At 54.2% G+C, this 22,201-nt stretch overlaps 2 protein-coding genes across 2 annotated transcripts in view; one reads left to right on the top strand and one right to left on the bottom strand.

Annotated features, from left to right (window-relative positions):
• LOC140265215 (olfactory receptor 14C36-like) overlaps window positions 1-22,201 on the top strand; it is a 64,800-nt gene that overhangs the window by 29,142 nt on the left and 13,457 nt on the right. The gene's annotated exons all lie outside the window — the stretch shown is intronic.
• Window positions 19,158-20,093, bottom strand: LOC140265192 (olfactory receptor 14J1-like). The gene has a single exon (XM_072361077.1). The coding sequence runs from the start codon at window positions 20,091-20,093 to the stop codon at window positions 19,158-19,160; it is 936 nt and encodes a 311-aa protein (XP_072217178.1).

The raw sequence follows: 22,201 nt of genomic DNA, 5'->3' as shown, positions 1-22,201 counted from the left end.
GTCGGAAGAGCAGATGAGAAGAACGGGAGAGGATGCGGGTAAGAAAGAAAAGCAGAAGAGGAGTAGACGTGCACGAGAGAGAGGAGTGAGCATCCAAGGAAAGAAAAAGAGCAGAAGAGCTGAAGAGGAGAGGATAAGAGTAAGGGAGAAGAGCTGAAGGTTGGATGGATGGTGGCTGAGGAGAAGAGCAGGAAAGGGAAGCAGCAAAGAGGGAAGAGCAGCAAAGACAGTGCTGCCTGTTCTGCCCCAAGATACACTGGAAGCCAGGAGCAAACGTCCACGCTATCAGGTTAGAGATGGGACGGGAAGGATGTTTGGGTATGAGAAATGAAACCATGGCAAGCCTGGGGGAAAGGGGCTGAGCCCAACGGTCACAGAAGCCCCGTTGGGGGAGGGGCTCCCCTAACTGCCACTCTCCAGCTGTCATGGCAGGTAAGGCAGCAGGCTCCCCCTGCTCCCGAGCTTCAGCTGGCCCCAGCGCCCCAGATCCCAGCCCAGCGCCCCAGATGCCACCCTCGTGAGCCAGATCTCAGCCCAGCAGCCCAGATCTCAGCCCAGTGCCCCTTCTGGCCTTTCCCCACAGAGAGAATCCCTCGAGGAGCGCTGACGGTGCCTCTGACACCTGACGCCACATTCCCTCAAGCGACTGTGCCGCCACCGGACCCCGCCTGGATGCAGCCCACCATCCGCGGACCGATGCCGGTACCACCCCAACCCCTCCCTGTCCCCATTGCCACCCACCTGGCGCCTCAGGCCTCTGTCTGGCCTGGGGTACCAGGTGTCTGGGGACAGGCAGCGCAGCTCCCAGCTGGGGGGCTGCCCCCAACCGTGGCTCAGCTGCCACCTGGGGGCCTGCCCCCAACTGCAGGGCTGCACTTGCCGCTGCTGCAGCAGCTACCTGGGGGGCTGCACCCAGCGATGGCTCCCCCCACCGCCCCTGCTCCCTGCTGGGGACATCCCCTGCCGGCAGGGACGCTGCTGCCCCAGCAGCCCATGGGGCTGTGGCCTGCGGCCGTGCCCCATGCAGAGCCCTCGCAGCCTGCAGGCACCTGCCTGCTGCAGGCCCCCGGCCGCCCCGGCCGCCCCGGCCCCCCGCCACTTCTGTTGCAGGTACCGGCACTGCAGCAGCAGGTGCTCCCCGTGCCCTGCACCCTGCCCGCCAGCTGGGAGCCGCCGATGGAGCCCTTTCAAGACGCCGTGGTGCTCATGGAGGACCAGGGGCATCCAGCGCCCACCGACGTCTGCCCCCAGCCCGACACGACTCCGCTCACCTGCAGCGCTGCCACGCTGGAATCAGGCGGTGAGTTCAGGGGCCGCAGAGCGGGCGGCTGGCTGTCCGCACCGGCCGGCTGTGGGAAAGCTGGCATTGCCCCACTGGGGATGTTCTGGCTTTTCCAGCACGGACAACAAGCGCAGGCACCCTGCAGGACACCGCAGACATGGACGATCTGCTGGCATGGATCAACGACGGTGAGTCTGGGGGCAGCAGAGCTGGCCAGGCTGGTTGGCACCCAGTGGCTGTGGGAGAGCTGGCCTTGCCCCACTGGGCAATGGATTTTCTTCCTTCTCCAGAAGTCACATCCGAGACCGGCATCCTGGACAACAGCGAAGACTTTGACGATCTGCTGGCGTGGATCAGCAACGGTGAGTCTGGGGGCAGCAGAGCTGGTGGGGGGGTGTCTGCACTGAGCGGGCGTGGGAAAGCTGGCCCTGCCCCACTGGGCATTTTCTGCCTGTTCCAGAAGAGACACCCAGCAGCAAGAGACCGGAGGACGATGAGGAAATGGATAATTTGCTCACCTGGATTGTTGGTGAGTTTGTGGCTTCCAGAGGTGACGGGTGGCTGTCTGCAGCAGGTCAGCAGGTGTGGGAAGGCTGCCATCATCCTTCTGGTCTGGGGGATGCTCTTGCTTTTTCAGAAGCGACGAGTGCTCTGGAGGTCCCCCCGCACAACCAGGACCTGCCTGCATCCCCTGAGCTGCCTGAGCCGACCCCCCTGGCTGCCCCCGCACCTCTGTCGCCCCGCACCGCACATCTGATGGAAGAGGCGCGGCGGAGGCAGCCCCGGGTGCATCTCAGCCGCCTGGTGCTGCCCACCCCCCTGGCTGCCCCCACACCTCCATCGCCCTGCACTGCACGTCTGATGGAGGAGGCACGACGGAGGCAGCCCCAGGTGCTTCTCAGCCGCCTGCCACTGCCACCCGGCTGCATCTCCTGCCGGCTGGCAGACAAGCACCACGGGGACAGCAGCCAGCCGGCCAAGCACCCCGTGCCTCCTCTGATGCAAACTGGACAGCTCATGGAGGAGGCACGGCGGAGGCAGCCCCGGGTGCTTCTCAGCCGCCTGCCACTGCCACCTGGCTGCATCTCCTGCCGGCTGGCAGACAAGCACCACGGGGACAGCAGCCAGCCGGCCAAGTGACAGCACCCACCTGCACCACCACAAGAGGCAAGAGCAGCGGCTACAAGCAGCACACTGGCAGCATCCCCGCCACAACCAGGAAGCCACCGCATGGCCAGCATGTTCTAGGCCACAAACACCGGCGCTAGGCGGAGCTGCCTGTGTCAGCACAGCGGCCAGCAGGAGGACTCGGTGCCCATCACAGCCCAACAGCGGCTCCAGCGGGAGTGTACCAAGAAACCGGCCCACTTGCTGTAGCAGGAGACGTGGCCGTAGCCGATCGATGCGCTTCCCTGTAGCCCTGGGCTCCTCGCCGGCCCCCACGACACCCAGAGAGCAGCGGCAGTGTTCCAGGGGCACCAGCACCGGCCCCAGCCCTACCCCTCCCAAACTGGGCTGTCCGCAAACGGCATCTTGGACTGGGGCACTGCTGGGCTCTGAAGCTGATGGACCGCCAAAGCGTTGCACTGTCAAAGCTCCGGGCTGGGAAATGCTGGGTGGGGGGTGGGAGATGGTTGGCTGGGGGGGGAGGGGGTGGGAATTCTTGGGGTGGCCAATATTAGGGTGGGGGATGGCTGGCGGGTGGGAATTTGGGGTGGGGAATTGTTGGGCCGGGGGACTGGTTGGAGGGTGGGAGTTTGGGGTGGGCAATGAAATGGCTGTACTCTGCTACTGTTGGGGTGGGAATCTGGGGGGTGGGAAACCGTTGGGGAGACAAATGTCTGCGGTGGGAGATGGCTGGCATCCAAAATGACTGGACTCTGTAACTGCTGGCCCTGGGGATGTGGGGAGGGGGAGGGAACTTGGTGGGGTGGCAATACTGGGGGAGAAATTGTACTCTGATAATGTTACACTCTCAAAGTGTTGGAATTTGGAGGAAGGAATTCCTGGGGTGGGAATCTGGGGGGCTGTTGTAATACCAGAAGAATTTTACAGAGCAGCAGCCGTGGATCAAGAGAAGGACTTCACAGAGCAGCAGCTGTGGAGCAGGATCAACAGCACGAGAACATGGATAATTCCTAATAATTCTAGTTCCTGAGACAATAGTTGGCTAACCTGAACGCAAAAGGCCAGCGTGCTAGGACTAACAGCCACACAGCAACATGGTTAAATAGAGCTGCGTCCATTGACTGCCCGAAAAGCCATACTTTTATAGCAGACAGACGAAGGCGTTTAAAAATCACACACACTCATTGGAGGAAAGCTACCGCAATAACAACCCTAAAACCCCCCTTCAAAGCCGCGAGCCATTCATTCTTTTCCTAGAGGTGTCCTTGGTCCTCGTGCTGTTGATCCTGCTCCACAGCTGCTGCTCTGTGAAGTCCTTCTCTTGATCCACGGCTGCTGCTCTGTACAATTCTTCCGGTATTACAACAGGGGGCTGGGAGGTTTTTGGCAGAGGGAGGGAACTATTGGCGGGAGGGAGCGGGGGGGGGGAGGGGGCGAGAAACTGATTGGGGGTGGGAGTTTTAGGGGGTGGGATCAGAAAGAATTGTTAGGGTGGGAAATGGTTGGGAATATTGTCATTTATTTACTGTTTGGTATGTTAAATGATTAAATGTCTTGCGTTCACCTTTGCTATACCTCTGCCTGCGGCCGTTCATTCAGTTAGAAAGCCCACCTCCCCGCGCCCCCTTCAGGGCCCACCTTCAGGGCAAACTGGGCAGCAGAAAGGGCAGTGTCCCAGATCTGCCACCACCATCGGACACAGCCCTCCCCTCCAGGATCCCCTCCCCTGTAGTGGAGGAGGCTCGCTGCGATCCCAGACACAGCCATCAGTCGCCAGGTGCAGAGAGGACTGAGCCAGGCTGCACCCTGCAGTACCCAGCAGCAGGATCAGAGTCTGAGGCCTGCCTAGGTCATGTGGCTGCGCTGCAGGCTGAGGGATGGAGAAAGCCCCATTGGAAGATGTTTTCGGTTCCTGAGGGTTCCTCCTTCCATCTTGCTCTGCTCCAGCCCCAGCCGCAGGCCGGCGTCCTTGACAGGTTGCTGTGGTTGCAGAGCTGGACTTGGCCCTTGACCTGTGCCCCTGTCCCCACCATCCACCTTGCCTTCTCACCCCTCTCTATCCAGTTCACGCCCCATCTCTCTCACCTCCATGTCCCACCTATGTCCTCTCTATGCCCTCTTCCTAGTCTTCTCCATACCCCCTCCATCTTCTTTCAGAGTCCAATCTATGTCCCCCCCTTCTACGCCCCCCCCATAAGCCCTCTGGGTCCCGTCTGTCTCTGCACACTAGGAAGGCCATACATGGCTGCAGAGCTGCAGCACTTACAGCGTCGATGACTGCTGAGATGACCGACCTCCCTGCAGCCTCACTGCCAGGAACAGAACTGCTTGGAGCATGGCAGCCCCCCAGAAACAAACCAAACCAAACCAAACCAAACCAAACCAAACCAAACCAAACCAAACCAAGCCAAACCAAGCCAAACCAAGAGCTTTAGCACCCAGCAGGCAGAGTGAGGGAAGGAGAACACGGCCCATGTCACAACCCACTGCTCCATACAGCTCCACACAGAACCAGAAAGCAGAGCAGGAAAGTGGAGAGAGCTGGCCTAACTCTTGCAGGACTGTAGCCAATAGCCCAGAGAAGAGGAGGAAGCAAGGCAGAAGGCAAGGTTATGTCTGTGTGTCTGTCTGAAGGAAACTGAGCTGCAGACGTTCAGAGCGCTGCTCAGTGCAGCCATGGCACAGACAGCTGCACAGAACAGGGCTCCAGGAGCACTGACAGCTGCTGAGGCACTGCTGGGAAGGAAGGGGGAGCTGCCATTCATCCCTATGGAGAAAGTGCCAACGGAGAACCAGGAACGCCCAGCACAGATCCACCTGGAGCAGCAAAACCAGCAGAGCTCCCCGAGAGAGAAATGCTTCCTCGGCAGCTCCTGCCTGTGCTGCACTGCCGCACCCAGACATGGGCCCTGCTCTCCCTTCTCAAGCCGTGGGCTGGGAGCTGCGTCCTTCCCAGGCAGCACAGCAACTGCTCAGCACACTGCAGACCGCTCCCCCAAACCATCCTCACAGTGCCTTACCTCCTGGCAGGCTCAGGGAAGGAGCAGCCGGCGACCTGAGCCCACAGGCCCAGCCCTGCACAGCCCTGCACCCAGCACTGTCATGGCGGCGCCCGGAGCTGCCGCACAGCATCCTGGGAGTGGTAGTTCCTGCGGGGCCTGCAGCTCCCAGCAGGCCCTGCAGCTCCCAGCAGGCCCAGGCGAGGGCAGAGGAGAGCGGTGCTGTCAGCCCGGAGCTCGCCCAGAGAGCCCAATGTTCGGAGCACTTCACACCAGGCACTTTGGACTCGGCTCTTTCTGTCCAGAACGTCCCTGAGCTGCTCAGAAAGCACAACTGCGTCACCCTCGGTGGGCTGTGCAAAGGAGGCTGCCATTGCAGGCTCAGCTCTGACCTGGTCCAGCAATGCACTTCCTTGCAACTGGAGCACTGACACGCTTGCTTCTTGCAAGTAGCAATCGCCCACCGCTTTGCACACCTCTGTGCTCGTGCAAATGGGCACGACCCCATTCTTGCACTCCCCGCCTGCACGCACACACACACACATGTACCACCTCGTCCTTGCACGCCCTCCCACATGCATGCACAAATCTCTGCAGTGCATGGACACACTTGTGTAGCTGCACAAATTTGTTCACCCCTGCACACCTACATGTGTGCAACCCCCCCTTGCTCACAACTCCATGCACGCTCACTCATGCATGAAGACTTGCACAGCCTTGCTCTCAACCATGTGCATACACACAAGTGTGCAAGAACAAACAGTACACCTGAAAACACCTTTTTGCACACGTGAATGCACAATGCACACCCTGACATTCAACACCAGAAGAGAATTCAACACTCGAGAATGAAGAATGCACATCTGGCTTCAAGGAATGCAACTCTCCTATCTCCAGAGATCCCCACCCTCTCAGTGTGCCATCTCACCTGGATGTGAGTGTCCCTCACAGCCAGCCAGAAAAGCAAGCAGAGGCTGAGACCAAGGAATCCCTCCCTGATGTGCAGCTCTCTGACAGCTTCCCTTACACAGAGTGCTGGCCGCAGCCGTGTGCATTATCACATGCACTTGGGTGGGCAGTTGGTGTCTAGACATGAAGGAGACTTGTTAAGTGCTCTGCTGACATGCAGGGACAGACAGAAAATTTCAAGGGGGAGCTGGAGTATGTATAGAAAGGATGTACAGACCTACAGTTAAGGATGTGGATTTGCATCTGAGTCCGTGCCTGCCGATGATACAAGCGCTATGCATTGTCACCCAATGGAAATGATCAAACAGTTGCTTTGGGACAGACTGTCTGTAGGGCTCAGGAAGTGTGGCCTTCCAAGGTACTTCAGGTGCCCTAAAGAACAGAGGCAAGCAGCGATGATTCCTTTCTCTCTCGATTCTAATACTTGTAGGTAGAGCGCTTGAGAAAGACTTTGGAGGCTCTCCTCAGCCTCTTCCTTTCCTCGTACCTTTACAAAAGCAGACTGCCAGAAAACAAGAAGACTGGACACGCATTTTGGGTTTGGTTATTTTTATTTTTTAATTTTTTTTAGTAATTTTGTTGTTGTTGTTTTGGTGTTTTTGGTGTTTTTGATGTTTTTGGTGTTTTTGGTGTTGTTTTTTTTTTTTTAATCCAGTCCAATGTAATAAATTCTCAGTCATACAAATGATGAATTTTTAAGGTCTCGCTGCTGTTGGACCACACTCCACTTGAACATCAAGTGGAGCAGGAGGTAGCCTTCATCCAGAAAGGTGGAATCTTGATTAGATGTTGCTGTCTTATGGAGAGGAATCTTGGCATCCCCCAGGCTGAGCCAACACACATGCACAGATTTCTAGATGGTGACCATAACTTTCTGCCACTGCTCCTTCTGCTTCATCATCAGTATCCAGCAGGAGATCACGAAGCAATGGAGGCACGGTGGTATCCAGGTCATCATCTGAAACTTCTTCCACCAGATTGGAAGGGACCAGTCCTCTTGTGCCGTCCGTCAGCTCTCCCAGAAACCAGCCATCCTCATCCATGTCTCCACAGATGTAAATGTATTGTCCAGCTGTCAGTGGAAGCTCATTTTCTGGGTCCTCATTAGGGCCATCAAAAGGATCGTAGCTGTGACGAGCTAAGAATCTTCGTATTAGTGGTGATGTTGGTCTGCAAGAATGCATGCTGCAGACTGCCATTGGCCACACTTTTGACTCCCCCTGCTTTTCCTGGGGGTTGGAGCATTCCTGTTCAGGATTTCTGTGCAGCCTCAGCTCTTTCCCATTCTCCTGGAGCTGCACGCATTTCTCGTCCAGACGCTTGCCGAGCGCTCCAAGTTTGACCTCAGCCTGCTGGAGACTCTGCGGCTTCTGGCACACTTCTGGAGAGCATCCCTCTCTCAGCAGGTGGTTCTGGGCTTTCAGGGCCTGGCACTGCCTCTCCAGGTTGCTCATAACTTGTAGGGGGCAGCTACACTGCTCCAGCAGCTTGCTGGTTGTGCTGCCTGGGAACCCCAGGTCTTCCTTGGCTGTCTCATTCTCCTTTTCCAAATTCTGTCCCTGCGGCTGGTTGACTTCCTCTGCTTTCTCTGTGGTCTCTTCAGATGTGGTAGAGGCCTCCTTGAGCTGACAGACTCTTTCCCACAGCTGCTGGGTACGGAGGCTGAGTGTACGCGACTTGTCCTTGAGCCACTCCACCTCCTCCTGCATCTGCTGAGAGCTTCTGCTCCACAGCAGGCAGCTCTGCTCTTCAAGGAGGCTGCACTGTCTCTGCAGCTCCTTCAGCTTCCTCTGCAGATGGAGGTCCTGCTCCTGCAGCTCCCTGCGCTCAGGTGGGCAGGCCTCTTGTTGCTCTGCAGCCTGAACACCCACCTCTGCTACAGCCCGATGGCAGGCCCTGGCCCCGTTGCAGGAGGCGGGTGGCTGCCCCTCCCCGTGTTCCAGGATGTACTGCAGGAAGTGTCTTCTCTGCTCCTGCAGCTCAAGTTGGAGGTGCAGGGTATGGGCTGCCTGCTCTCCACGGGACTTCCAGCAGAGCTGCCGCTGGACTTCCAGCTGCATTCTGCAGTCCACTCTGCTGCTGCCACTCATCAGCAGCGCCTCCACCAGTTGCGGCTGCAGATGCCATGCCTGGCGGATGGTGTCATTGCGGCGCTTCTGCAGCAGCTCCTGCATCTGGCGCAGTTGGGCCTCCTTCTCCTGCAGCAGTTGGCGGATCTCTGCTTTCCACTGCCTCAGGCTCTGCTCCCGCTGGCGCTGCAGCTTTGACACCCGTTCCTGCTCCCACTTGGAGAGCAGTCGGTCGGACAGCAGCTGCCGTTCCCGCTCTGCCGCCTCCTGCCGCTCACGTCTCTCGCTGGCCCAGCGGCTTTGCAGCTCCATGGAGCGGAGCTGCTCGCCCTCCAGCTGGTCCTGCAGTGCCTCCAGCTCCTTCCTGTTCTCCTCCCGCCATGCAGGGCAGGCAGGGGGCTGTGCTGGGCCCCGGCGAGGAGAGGGCCGGCTGCCCAGGAGCCCCGGGTCTTCCTTGGCCGTCTCATTCTCCTTTTCCAAATTCTGTCCCTGTGGCTGGTTGACTTCCTCTGCTTTCTCTGTGTCCTCTTCAGATGTGGAAGAGGCCTCTTTGAGCTGATGGACTCTTTCCCACAGCTCCTGGGTACGGAGGCTGAGCGTACGCGTCTTGTCCTTGAGCCACTCCACCTCCTCCTGCATCTGCTGAGAGCTTCTGCTCCTCAGCAGGCAGCTCTCTTCAAGGAGGCTGCACTGTCTCTGCAGCTCCTTCAGCTTCCTCTGCAGATGGACGTCCTGCTCCTGCAGCTCCCTGCGCTCAGGTGGGCAGGCCTCTTGTTGCTCTGCAGCCTGAACACCCACCTCTGCTACAGCCCGATGGCAGGCCCTGGCCCCGTTGCAGGAGGCGGGTGGCTGCCCCTCCCCGTGTTCCAGGATGTACTGCAGGAAGTGTCTTCTCTGCTCCTGCAGCTCACGCTGGAGGCGCAGGGTATGGGCTGCCTGCTCTCCGCGGGACTTCCAGCAGAGCTGCCGCTGGACTTCCAGCTGCATTCTGCAGTCCACTCTGCTGCTGCCGCTCTTCAGCAGCACCTCTGTCAGCTGCCGCTGCAGATGCCATGCCTGGCGGATGGTGTCATTGCGACGCTTCTGCATCAGCTCCTGCATCTGGCGCAGTTGGGCCTCCTTTTCCTGCAGCAGTTGGCGGATCTCTGCTTTCCACTGCCTCAGGCTCTGCTCCCGCTGGCGCTGCAGCTTTGACACCCGTTCCTGCTCCCACTTGGAGAGCAGTCGGTCGGACAGCAGCTGCCGCTCCCGCTCTGCCGCCTCCTGCCGCTCACGTCTCTCACTGGCCCAGCGGCGTTGCAGCTCCTGGGAGCGGAGCTGCTCGCCCTCCAGCTGGGCCTGCAGTGCCTCCAGCTCCTTCCTGTTCTCCTCCCGCCACGCAGGACAGGCGGGGGGCTGTGCTGGGCCCCGGCGAGGAGAGGGACGGCTGCCCAGGAGCCCCAGGTCTTCCTTGGCTGTCTCTGGCACCTAGAACCAGAAAATCATAGAATAACAGAATGGTTTGTGTAGGAAGGGGCCTCCAAGACTCTCCCGTTCCAAGCCCTTGCCATGGGCAGGGACAGCTTCCACTAGGTCCGGATGCCCAAAGGTGCCTCCAGCTTGGCCTGGAGCACTGCCAGGGGTATGGCAACCACAGCCTCTCTGGGCAGCCTGTGCCAGTGCCTCTGCACCCTCACGGTGCCCCATCTTTCTTCCTTATATCTCATCCAGATCTCCCCTCTTCTACTTTCAGGGTGTTGTCCTTTGTTGTATCACCACCCTCCCTTACAACCAGTTCCTCTCCAGCTTTCTCCTTCAGGCACTGGAGGGCTGCTCTTTGGTGTCGCCAGAAATTCCCCTCCCCAGGCTGAACAATCCCCACTCTCTCAGTGTGTTATCTCACCTGGACGTGAGTGTTCTTCACAGCCGGTCGACTGGAGCCCTGCTCTGCACGGTGGTGGCACAGAGCTCCTTCTCTGTCCTGGGAGCAGGATGTTCCATGGCTTTCTGTGTGAGGGGACTTGCCCTCCCAGCTCCCCACGATGTACTGGTTGAAGAGCCTCCTCTCCAGCTCCAGCTGATGCTGGAGGTGGCGGATGCAGGCAGGCTGCTCACCATCCGTCTCCCAGCGCAGCTTGCTGAGGACGTCCTGCAGCTGGGCAGGGGCCTCCCTGCTGCACCTGGCAGGGTTCCTCAGCACCTTGGCCAGCTGCTGCTGCAGCTCCCGAGCCCGGCGCAGGGCCGCATCGCACTCACGCTGCAGCAGCTCCTTTGTTGCCTGCAGCTCGGCCTCCTTCCAGCGCAGCAGCTGCCGGGTCACCGTCGCCCGCTGCCGCTGCTCCCACTCCTTCAGCCGCTGCTCTTCCTGGGCCTGCTGCTTCTCCCAGGCACAACGCAGCTGGTCGACCAGCAGCTGCCGCTCCCGCTCTGCCGCCTCCTGCAGCTCACATCTCTCAGCAGCCCAGCGGCGCTGCAGCTCCTGGCAGTGGAGCCGCTCGCCCTCCAGCTGGGCCTTCAGCACCTCCAGCTCCCAGCTGTTCTCCCGCTGCGCAGCGCAGGCCGGGGGCTGTGCCGGGCCCCGGCGGGGAGAGGGCCGGCCGTACTTGGCTTGTCCCCGTCCCGCGCTGTCTCGCAGCATGGCCACGGGGATCTGAAAAGACCCTTGGCCTCCAAAAGCTGTGGCCAAAGGCCACCGACAGTCGCTCTCCTTTGTGGGGTCTGCAAGGACAGCTGCCCCTGACCCCGTAGCGCCCACTGCCTCTCGTCCCTGTCGCAAGGGTGTGCAGACAGTGAATGCCGTGGGGGTGCTGTGCCAGTGGCCTTCTGTGCTGTGTGCTGGCCCAGCTCATAATGGAGGGTGGGGCAGTGGCCTTCAGTGCTGTTGGACAGTGCGACCCTGTGCCCCCAGCACATAATGGAGGGGGGGGGCAGTGGCCTTCTGCGCTGTGGGGCAGTGCGGCCTTCTGGCCCAGCACCAAATGGAGGCTGGGGCACAGTGGCTTTAAGCGGTGTTGGGCGGAACCGCCTCCTACAGTGCTGGGCTGTACGGACCACCTTTCGTGGCGCTGGGATGCGTGGACTTCTCTGGCACTGGAGAAGAACAGCAGCGGGTCGTCCAGTTCACTGTGGTTTCCATTTAGATGGCAATAAAGGAAACATCTCACCATACCTACGAGCTAGTTAAGTTAAAAGAACCTGGCTGCCGGTGTACCCTGCTCGAGGAGCTGCTGGAGCAGACGGCCAGGCTGCTGCAAGATATCAGCAACCCGAGGAGCTCTTGGGGATCTCTGAGGGAGACAGACAGGAGGAGGTGTGAGCCTACTTCCACCGCAGACACGCAGCCTCATCCTGAGTCCATGCGAGTGGGAGTAGCCAATCCAGCTGCTCACCTGCAGGTCAGAGATCTAGACAGCCCGAGAGGGGAAAGGGGCTGGAGCCTCGTCTCTACTCTAAGCAGAAGGAAGCGTCTGCTCCCAAGCCCCCATGGTGCTGCCAACCCCTGCAGTGTCCCCTGCAGCGTCCCTGAGTGAGAGATTTGAGGTGTGAGAGGCAGACTGTGTTTTTGCAGTGGAAATAGCCAGTATTTCTGTTTGTAGCTTAAGTTGCTTTTCACAGAGAAAGCTTCCAGTCAGAGTAAACTTGAGACTAGGGCAGTCTGACCATAGTAAAATAAGCACAGGCATCAGGTGAGGTAATTATGTAGGGTAGGGGAGAGTCCGGTACAGGACAGAACTAGTGCAGGCTGTTGAAAACATTGCCCTCCTCTCGATGTAAGAAGCACAGAACATGCCCAAAGACAATGGGTTGCTAACAGACATTGTGTGGAAGTGTAACGTAGCTGTGGAAGTGTAACGCAGTAAGAGCTTCGGTAGACTGTGAGCCTGAGATGCTCGACCAGTGGGTGCCAGGAGAGGCTCTACCTGCGCCAGACCCAGGGTATATAACAGAATGGGTTTCACCGACAAGTTGTGCAATGGTCAGCAGTGGGCGCACACACTACTGCAGTGCTGAATAAACAGCTCTTCACAGAGAGCTGTTATATAATAAACAATGCTGAATAAACAGTTCTTCTTTCCTGACTGGAAATTCTTGAGTGTGTTCCTCACAGAGGCTCTTGCACAGGAGAGGGATGAAGGTCTGCAAAGTGGTCCAAACTCATGCCTTGAGAAGCACACTGAGAATACAGGGAGTAACAAGCACAGGGAGCGAGGCCGGTCAGGGCACTGCCTCAATACCAGTGCCACCAAAAAAGGGCGGAGAGTCTTAGTAACTGGGGACTCCTTGCTGGGGGGCACTGAGGCTCCCATTTGCCACCCAGATAATCTCTCCAGTGAGGCGTGCTCTCTTCCAGGGGCACATGTTAGAGACAGTGGGAAGGCTCTACCATGGCTCATTAAACCGGAAGACTGCTATCCTTCTGTTGTCATTCAGGCTGGGTCCCAGGATGCTGCAATGAGGAAACTAAAGAATGTTCAACAGGACTTTGCATCCCTTGGAAAGATGCTGAGGGGATCAGGGGTGCAGGTAGCATTCTCCTCTAGTTCCAGTGGACGGCTGGGACCCAGGAAGATGGAGGAGAACATGCTGGCTGAGGGGGTGGTGACTTGATCAAGGCTTTGGGTATTTGGATCTCGGGCAGGCCTTTGAGAAACTGGGTATGTGGGCTCCTGACGGACTCAACTGAGCGAGTGGGGCAGAAGTGTGCTGGGGAACAAGCTCTCTGGATTGACTACCAGGGCTTTAAACTGGGTCCGAGGGGGGAAGAGAGGGGAGTTAGATGTGACGGGGTTACCGGTATGAGGATTACAGATGTGAGGATTACAGGTATGTAGTGAGGATTACAGGTATGTAGTGAAGCTGTGCAGGGAGAAGATTAGGGAAGCCAAAGAGCATCTAGAACTGAGCTTGGCTGCTAAGGTAAAGGAGAACAGTAACTATTTTTATAAACACATCAACAGCAAGAGGAAGGCTAGGGAAAATCCCCACCCCTTGTTGGATGCTGAGGGCAACTGAGTCACCAAGGATCGGGATGAGGCTGAGCTACTTAATACCTTCTTTGCTTCAGTCTTTAATAGTAAAACTTGTTGCTCCCTGGGAACACAGGCCCCTGCACTGGCAGATGGAGGGGGAACAGAATAAGCCCTGCATGATCCACTATGAGGTAGTTTTGGACCTGTTTCAAAAGCTGGATGTTTACAAGTCCATGGATTGCACCCTAGAGTTTGCTCCTAGAGGAAGTTGGCGGATGTGGTCGCCAAACCACTCTCCATCATTTTTTGGCAGTCTTGGCTGACTGGGGATGTCCCGGTGGATTGGAGGCTGGCGAATGTGATGCCCATCTTCAAAAAGGGTCAGAAAGATGATCTTGGCAGCTACAGGCCCATCAGTCTCATCTCGGTGTCCGGGAAGGTTATGGAAAGGATAATCTCAGGAACCATCAGGGACCAATTAAAGGTCAGGCCTAGTTAGCATGGGTTTAGGAATGGTAGATCCTGTTTGACTAACCTGATTTCATTCTATGACAAGGTGACCTGCTTGGTGGATGAAGGGAAGGCTGTCGATGTGGTCTACCTACACTTCAGTAAGGCCTTTGACACTGTCCCCATAACATTCTTGCAGAGAAGCTGGCTGCCCGTGCTTTGGATGGGCGCACACTCTGCTGGGTGAAGCACTGGCTGGATGGCCGGGCCCAGAGAGTTTTGGTCAAATGGGGTGGAATCCAGTTGGCGGTCGGTCACGAGCGGCATCTCCCAGGGCTCAGTGCTTGGGACCGCTTTTGTTTAACATCTTCATTGATAATCTTGATGGGGGGATTGAGTGCACCCTCAGTAAGTTTGCAGACGACACCAAGTTGGGAGGGAGTGTTGATCTGCCTGAGTGGAGAAGGGCACTACAGAGGGACCTGGATAGACTCGATCGATGGGCCAAGGTTAACGGAATGAGTTTCAATGGGACCAAGTGTCGGGTCCTGCATTTTGGTCACAACAACCCCAGGCAACCCTACAGGCTTGGGGAGGTGTGGCTGGAAAGCTGCCTGATGGAAAGGGACCTTGGTGTGCTGATGGACAGTCAGCTGTATATGAGCCAGCAGTGTGCCCAGGTGGCCAAGAGGGCCAATGGCATCCTGGCTTGTATCAGGAATGGTGTAGTGAGCAGGACTAGGGAAGTCATCCTGCCCCTGTACTCGGCATTGGTGAGGCCTCACCTCGAGTACTGTGTCCAGTTTTGGGCACCTCAGCACAAGGACATGGAGGTACTAGAGCAGGTCCAGAGAAGGGCAACGAGGCTCGTGAAGGGCTTGGAGAATCAGCCCTACGAGGAGAGACTAAGGAAGCTGGGGCTGTTTAGTCTGAGGAAGAGGAGGCTGAGGGGAGACCTTATTGCCGTCTTCCAGTACCTGAAAGGTTCTTACAGTGATAGTGGGGCAGGTCTCTTCTCACTAGTGACATGTGACAGGACGAGGGGAAATGGCCTCAAGTTGCGCCAGGGCAAGTTTAGGTTGGATATTAGAAAGAACTTCTTTACAGAAAGGGTAGTTAGGTACTGGAATGGGCTCCCCAGGGAGGTGGTTGAATCGCCATCCCTGGATGTGTTTAAGAGCCGTTTGGATGTGGTACTCAGGGATATGATTTAGCAGAGGTTTGCTGTTGGAGATAGGCTACTGGCTAGGCTGCGGTTGGACTTGATGATCTTCAAGGTCTTTTCCAACCTGAGTAATTCTATGATTCTATGACTCTGATATATTGATTTTTAATGACCACTAAAATTTGTGCAACAAATGCTTTTAGTGTGCTCATAACCATGACTTTGGGCTAATAATTGATTAATGCTCGTGCAGCTTTATGAAGTTATGTGTCAAATAGAACCAGTTTTAGAGGACAAATTTGCTAGAGTGTCACTAGGGGCATTATTACTTATTGACCCTTGAGAAACAGCAAACCGCGCTGATGGTGGATGCAACAGGCAGTTGCAGCAGGGCGTCCCCTACTTGAAAGCTCACCTTTCCTCTCTCACCCATCACAGATTCTCTCCTGCTTTCAGGGTCTGTAGCGTTTCTTCCAGTTGTACACCATATCCGCTTGGCCAGTGTGTGATACAGAGCCCACGTGGAACACCTGCTTGGAAAACAAAATATACTATCCAATTTAGCTCTTTTAGCATGTGCCTTTGCCTCAAGTGATCCGTGGTCATATTATAAAACTTCTGCTTAGTGGGGTAAAAGAGAGGTATTCATTCTGTGAGACAGGGTCATGCCTTTGCCTGGGATTCCTTTCCAGGTTTTGTTTTGCAAATTAATAGAAGTTCATTAATAGACTAATAACATCATAACCGAGCATTACTAATATACTAAAAGAGCTATTCCCATAGATTCTAGCACTGATCGCATCAAATCCTGTTTAATACAAATTTCATCTATAACTAAAATAGAAGAAGCACACAATAACCTGGATAATGCCTAAAAATCTGATTCTTGAGACTGCAATGATAACACAGAATATCACACACTATGTCAAACCATTACTAAGATTATCTCTAACACCACAAAAAAAAGCAATACCACTAGGCAAGAGACACACAGTTCTAGCTACTATAAAGGCTGGATGCTAGGTCCAGTCCTAACGACTCCCATTTACTTTCAGAAGCACCTTTTGGGAGGGCAATGGGACTGCCCTGGCCACACTTTGCCAATCAAAGGGGACTGTGAGCTTCTCCTGTATCATATACAACAGGGCTTGGCAGGTGGGACATTCCAAGCCTGAAGGAGCTACTTTGGCGGCGCCTGAACAGGGGCAAAACTTTATTGAGCATGGGGAGGGGGAGATGTTGTAGGCGTTAGCAAAGATTCGAGATGTGATGCTGTAGGACCCCCCCCTCTGTTCCATCCCCTACCTTGTGATGATACTGAAGGCCATCTTTGCTTCTGTCTTCAGTGAAAAAGCTCTCCCTCAGGAATCCCAGACCCTGGAGCTTACTGAGGGGGTCTGGGGAATGGAAAACTTGCCTTTAGTCAGGAAAGAGGTAGACCATGAGCGACTAGGCCGCATCAGTGTTCATAAATCCATGGGACCTGATGAGGTGCATCCATGGGTGCTGAGGGAGCTGGCAGAGGAGAATGCTGAACCACTCTCTATCATCTTTGAGAGGTCCTGGAGAATGGGGAAGGTGCCTGAAGACTGGAGGATAGCCAATGTCACTCCGGTCTTCAGAAAGGGCAAGAAGGAAGATCTGGGCAATTACAGGCCAGGCAGCCTCACCTCTGTCCCTTGAAAGGAGATGGAACAGCTTGTCCTGGATGCCATCTCGAGACAGTTGGAAGAAAGGGAGGTTATCAGGAGTAGTCAGCATGGGTCCACCAATGGGAGGTCATGCTCGACCAACCTGGTAGCCATCTGTGACATTTTCCATGGCTGAGTGGATGGAGGGAGAGCAGTAGATGTAGTCTACCTGGGCAGGCCCTTTTACTTTGCTTCGCTTAATAGCAAAACCGGTTTGTAGAAGAATTTGGATTATCTGCTCTCCTTTTGTGAAAACTTCCTCTGCTGTATCACCCTACACAACAATGTCATCAATGTATTGCAGGTGTTCAGGAGCACCACCCTATTCCAGTACAGTTTGGACCAGTCCGTGGCAAATGGTTGGGCTGTGTTTCCACCACCGGGGTTCCAAGAATGCTGAATGCCCCTCCAGGTGAAGGCAAACTGTGGCCGACATTCTGCGGCCAAAGGAATGGAGAAGAAGGCATTAGCAATGTCAATGGTGGCATACCATTTGGCTGCTTCTGACTCCAGCTCATACTGGAGTTCCAGCATGTCCGGCACAGCAGCACTCAGTGGAGGTGTGACCTCATTCAGGCTACAGTAGTCTACTGTCAGCCTCCATTCTCCACTGGCTTTACGCACTGGCCATATGGGGCTGTTAAAAGGGGAGTGAGTTTTACTGATCACTCCCTGATTCTCCAGCTGGCGAATTGTAATCGGGTTATCTAGATTTACCTGTGATAGAGGCTGCTGCCCCTGAAAGGAGGGGAATGGACAAAACCAGTGGCAGCAATCTAAGGAGAAAACTTATTTTACTAAATACGATATTGGAATACAAGATAACACAATATGATACAATATAATTGCGACTACTAAATCGAACAAGACAGAGATAAAATTGGCAGCTGACAAAATGAGGTTTTGTGCACATTTATCTCTGAGGTCATCTTTGAGTGATGGAAGCAACATTGTTGATAAGATTAGTAATTAAACCCTTTACTTTTGACTCCTCAGGGAGTCTGGCTACAGAGGAGAGAAGGGAGGACACTTTCTAGTAGTCCCTCAGACTCACTCTCACTTCTTTTTGTCCTGGAGATCGAGAGCTAGTTCCAATAGCTCCTGAGGATTTTGACTATCGTGGGATGCTCAAACCAGCACACTCCCATTGCTACGTGTCATTAATGTGTTCCAGGTTATGTTTGAGATTAAACAGTTATTCAAGCATATCTGCCCCAAGGTGAGAAGGCTCTGTATGGCAGGGGGTGTGGGACAGTCTGGGGAGCTGCCTGAAGCAGTGGGCAGCCCCAGGACTTTGGAACTTCATCTCCGTGAAGGATCCTGAGAAACTGGTAGAATACTGGGGGCCAAGTTACTGTTCCACGTATTGCGATAAGAAACTGAAACAACTGCCTCCCACAGGAGCTGCGCTGTGCCAGGAGGTACAGCCCTGTGGTCACTCCAACCCCTCCAATGAGCCCAGTGGCTGCTCCAACTTAGTCAGAGGTCCTGTGGTCATTCCAGCTCTGACAATGAGTTCTGAAGTTGCTCCAGTTCCTGCAAAAGCCCAACAGTAGCTGCAGTTTCTACTGTGAACCCTGTGGCTGTTAAAACCCCTGCAAAAGGTCCTGGACTTTCAAAAAGATATGCATATGAATTAGAATCTATGCATATATTTTTGCAACTGCATATGTTATATATATGTGAAAATATACCGTATGTAAGCATATGTTTATATATAAAGATATAGATCTATTCCATAATCATAATGCTTTTCTTTTTGTCTATCTTAGTAAATAGATTTAACCCAACAAATTCGAAACCCCAGCACTGCCCTGAGTCCCTTACAGATCTCCTTTGGACTCTTGAAACTGACTCTGACACTCAATGAAGAGCACCAGAAGATCTCGAAGTCTTCTCAGGGAGCAGCTCCTGAGGTACATTCCTTACACCAGCTTTGGAAGAGGCCTCCAGTTCTCTGGTCCTGCTCTGAAGGAGCCCTCTTGTTATGGCAGTGCCAGCAAGGAGACCAGCTGACACAGCCGGCTACTGACTGCAGCCCTGGAGTGCTGCTGTAGAGACAACAGGACTGTTGTGAGACACACAGCACCTTCAGGCCTGCACAAATGAGAGGACATGAGAGTGCTGTGACACTGGAAATAGATCAGGAATGAAAAGATTACGTTGTGCTGCCTTCCAACTTAGGAAGAGAGAACAGCTAAGGAAAAGTCTATTTTGAAAGCTTTTTAGGAATCTTTTAACATATTCGGGGAATCTGGTTCCATGTTTACATGAGCTCTTGGAATGAGAAAACAGAAAGTAGGTAGAAAAGAAGTGAAATAAATTTTTATTTATAAGTAGGATATTTATTTATTTATTTATTTTTGTGGGTTGCTATATCACACACAATCAAACAATCAAAGATGCATGAACCAAAAAGAACCATCACTGGGAATTGTGTGAGGAAGATGTGCATTTATGGAAGCAGGAATAGCGCATATTGCAACACCTTCTTGAGAGCGTGCTTGATCTCCCTGTTCCTCATGCTGTAAATAATAGGGTTCAGTGTTGGAGGAACCACTGAGTACAGAAGTGCCACTGTCAGATCCAGGAGTGGGGAGGAAATGGAGGGAGGCTTCAGGTAGGCAAAAAAGCCAGTGCTGAGAAAAACGGAGACCACAGCCAGGTGAGGGAGGCACGTGGAGAAGGCTTTGTGCCGTCCCTGCTCAGAGGGCATCCTCAGCACTGCAAGGAAGATCTGCACATAGGACACAACCATGAAAACAAAGCATCCAAAGGCTAAAGTGATACTAAAAATGAGAATCCCAATTTCCCTGAGGTAGGAGGCTGAGCAGGAGAGCTTGAGGATCTGGGGGATTTCACAGAAAAACTGGTTGACAACATTGCCTTGGCAGAGAGGCAGTGAAAACGTACTGGCAGTGTGCAGCAGGGAATTGAGAACCCCAGCGCCCCAGGCAGCTGCTGCCATGGTGGCACAAGCTCTGCTGTCCATCAAGGTCCCGTAGTGCAGGGGCTTGCAGATGGCAACGTAGCGGTCATAGGACATGATGGTGAGAAGGGAATACTCTGCTGAGATGAAGAAGACAAAGCAAAAGAGCTGTGCAGCACATCCTGCGTAGGAGATGGCCCTGGTGTCCCAGAGGGCGTTGGCCATGGCTTTGGGGAGAGTGGTGGAGATGCAGCCCAGGTCGAGGAGGGCCAGGTTGAGCAGGAAGAAGTACATGGGGGTGTGCAGGCGCTGGTCGCAGGCTACGGCTGTGCTGATGAGGCCGTTGCCCAGGAGGGCAGCCAGGTAGATGCCCAGCAAGAGCCAGAAGTGCAGGAGCTGCAGCTGCCGCGTGTCTGCCAACGGCAGCAGGAGGAACTCACTGATGGAGCTGCTGTTGGGCATCTGCTGTTCCGGGGCTTGGAGTCCTGCTCAGAGTGCAGAAGATAATGACATGTCCAGATCATTCTCAGAGGTAATCTTTCTGGCATACTATAAAAGTTCTCCTTTGCCTTTGGAATATGTTCATTGAACTCCATAGCTTGAATTTATTTGTCATGAGATTCACCATCCCTGAAGGTGTAGAAGATTAACGAGTTCTTACTTTCTTCTCATTTCCTAAACGTACCCCAGCCTCCTGGATATTTTTATCTTTTCTGAAGCTGCTCTTCAAGACCCCCACCCCAGCCTCTGTGCACTTCATTTTGTCTTAGAGAAATCAGCTTGTTTGCAGGACAAGTGAACTCTTAATGCCTGCAGAAAGCAACTATAACTTAAGCTAATTGTACTTTTTTCGGTAGGAAGGCAGAAAGCACAACCTGTGTGGCTGTTCACAAAACAGCCAACTGATTGGAGAAATATTCTGGAGTCTCTGAGCTGTGTTCAAAGTTGACAGCCCCTTTTAGATTTCTGCCTCCAATCATTTCTGCTTTCACTGAGAACAAGAAATGTAAAATCCCCGCCCTGGCTCTCCTCTTGCAAAGTACCTTCACAAACATCCTGCTGTGCAGTGGAGCTGTGATCTCCTGCCACATGCAGGAGCTGTGGCAGCACAAGCCCTGCCAGGGGACTCCTTCCCCCTTCAGGCATGTCCCTGATTTAGTTAACGCTCTATGAAAATCAGATGCATGGTCTGCAGTGAGACTTACCGTGTTGTGATCTGTGTACAATGCTCCTGCAGTAAGCTCACAGCCCGCTCTCACCGTTCACATCCTGCAAGCTGTCCCCCTTTCTCTCCTCTCCTTCTATCACCTGCAGGCTGTGCTGTGCACAAGAGCTGCTCCTGGGCACAGCTGTCTCTCTGCAGCGCTGCCCACTTGTATGAGCTCCCTGTGTCCCAGAAGCCCAGCCCAGCAGAATAGGATCACAATTTCATCCTTCCCACTCCTCTCCCTTGAGATATCCCTTGGTCCTCATGGCCAACAACTCCTGAAAGAAAACAGCATCATGACTGTGTCTAACTCATTTCTTGTACAAACATTCCCTGTGAAAGACAAACCTCAATAGAAGCGGTATGGACATGGCATGCAGTTGACCACTGTGTTTTACTGTTCATTCAATTGCAACACCTTTCCTGCTGTTTGTTGGCCAAAAAAAAAAAAAAAAAAAAAAAAGAGAAATCTTTCCTTTTACATGTGCAACGGGTTCTCTGTGGAAAGCTAGTGGGAGTTGGTGCAAAGGAGTTTTAACACTGTGCGGGTGGCTGCAGAGAAGAGTGATGTGAAGAAAAGTGATGCAAGTCCCATGGGGCCAATGTGAGCAGAAGTGGGGTGGGGAGGTTGAGAAGGACCTTTGTCTACACAGTAACAGAACAGACCTCATTGGGGACATCCTGGATTGATATCAGTTGCACAGTGCTGCTTTAAAGACTTGTTTATGCCCAACTATAAATAAATAGACAGTAAATGCCTGCTGGATCCTTCCTTTTTAAGCTATGTCCAGGTACCTCTCCATTTTGCTGAACAAGTTCTGAAAACCTGAAGAAAATAATAGAAAGGCACAAGGCACAGGAGGCTCTTTAGGTTATAACGAGCCCCAGGGCGCATTTGATGCTGAGTCCATCAACCTGCAGTGCAGAGAGAAGTTTGCACAGAGTGCTCAACAAGACAAAGGCAGAAGAAACAGTGAACTTTCTTGGAGTATTAATGGGCCCACTGAGGAACATTAACAGGCAAGCTTCCCAAGGGACTTGTTAGAGAAGATAATTGGAAGATATGACTACAGGCAATGAAAGGCACTGGCATGGTGGCTCTGATGCTGAGAAACTCGTCCTTTGCTTTGCAAAGCAGACAGGCCAAGCCCTGATCCCCAGACCCTTGGTAGAGAGAACCTCATGCTGACTAAGGATCCTTCCTGGGGCAGTGGGTTGGAGGTCTGTATGATGTTAAATGAAAGACATGGGGACAGAAGAACCCAGGCTCTGCATGGGCTGCAGGGACACTGTGAGGTTCATGTCCCATGTGTGCCCTGTGTCTTATCGCAGGATTTGGGATGTGAGAAGGGCCCATTCTGAA

Source organism: Excalfactoria chinensis, unplaced genomic scaffold, assembly GCF_039878825.1.
Source record: "Excalfactoria chinensis isolate bCotChi1 unplaced genomic scaffold, bCotChi1.hap2 Scaffold_71, whole genome shotgun sequence".
NCBI lineage: Eukaryota > Metazoa > Chordata > Aves > Galliformes > Phasianidae > Excalfactoria > Excalfactoria chinensis.
Note: the sequence above shows the minus strand (reverse complement) of the source record. Positions and strands in the feature narration are given on the sequence as shown.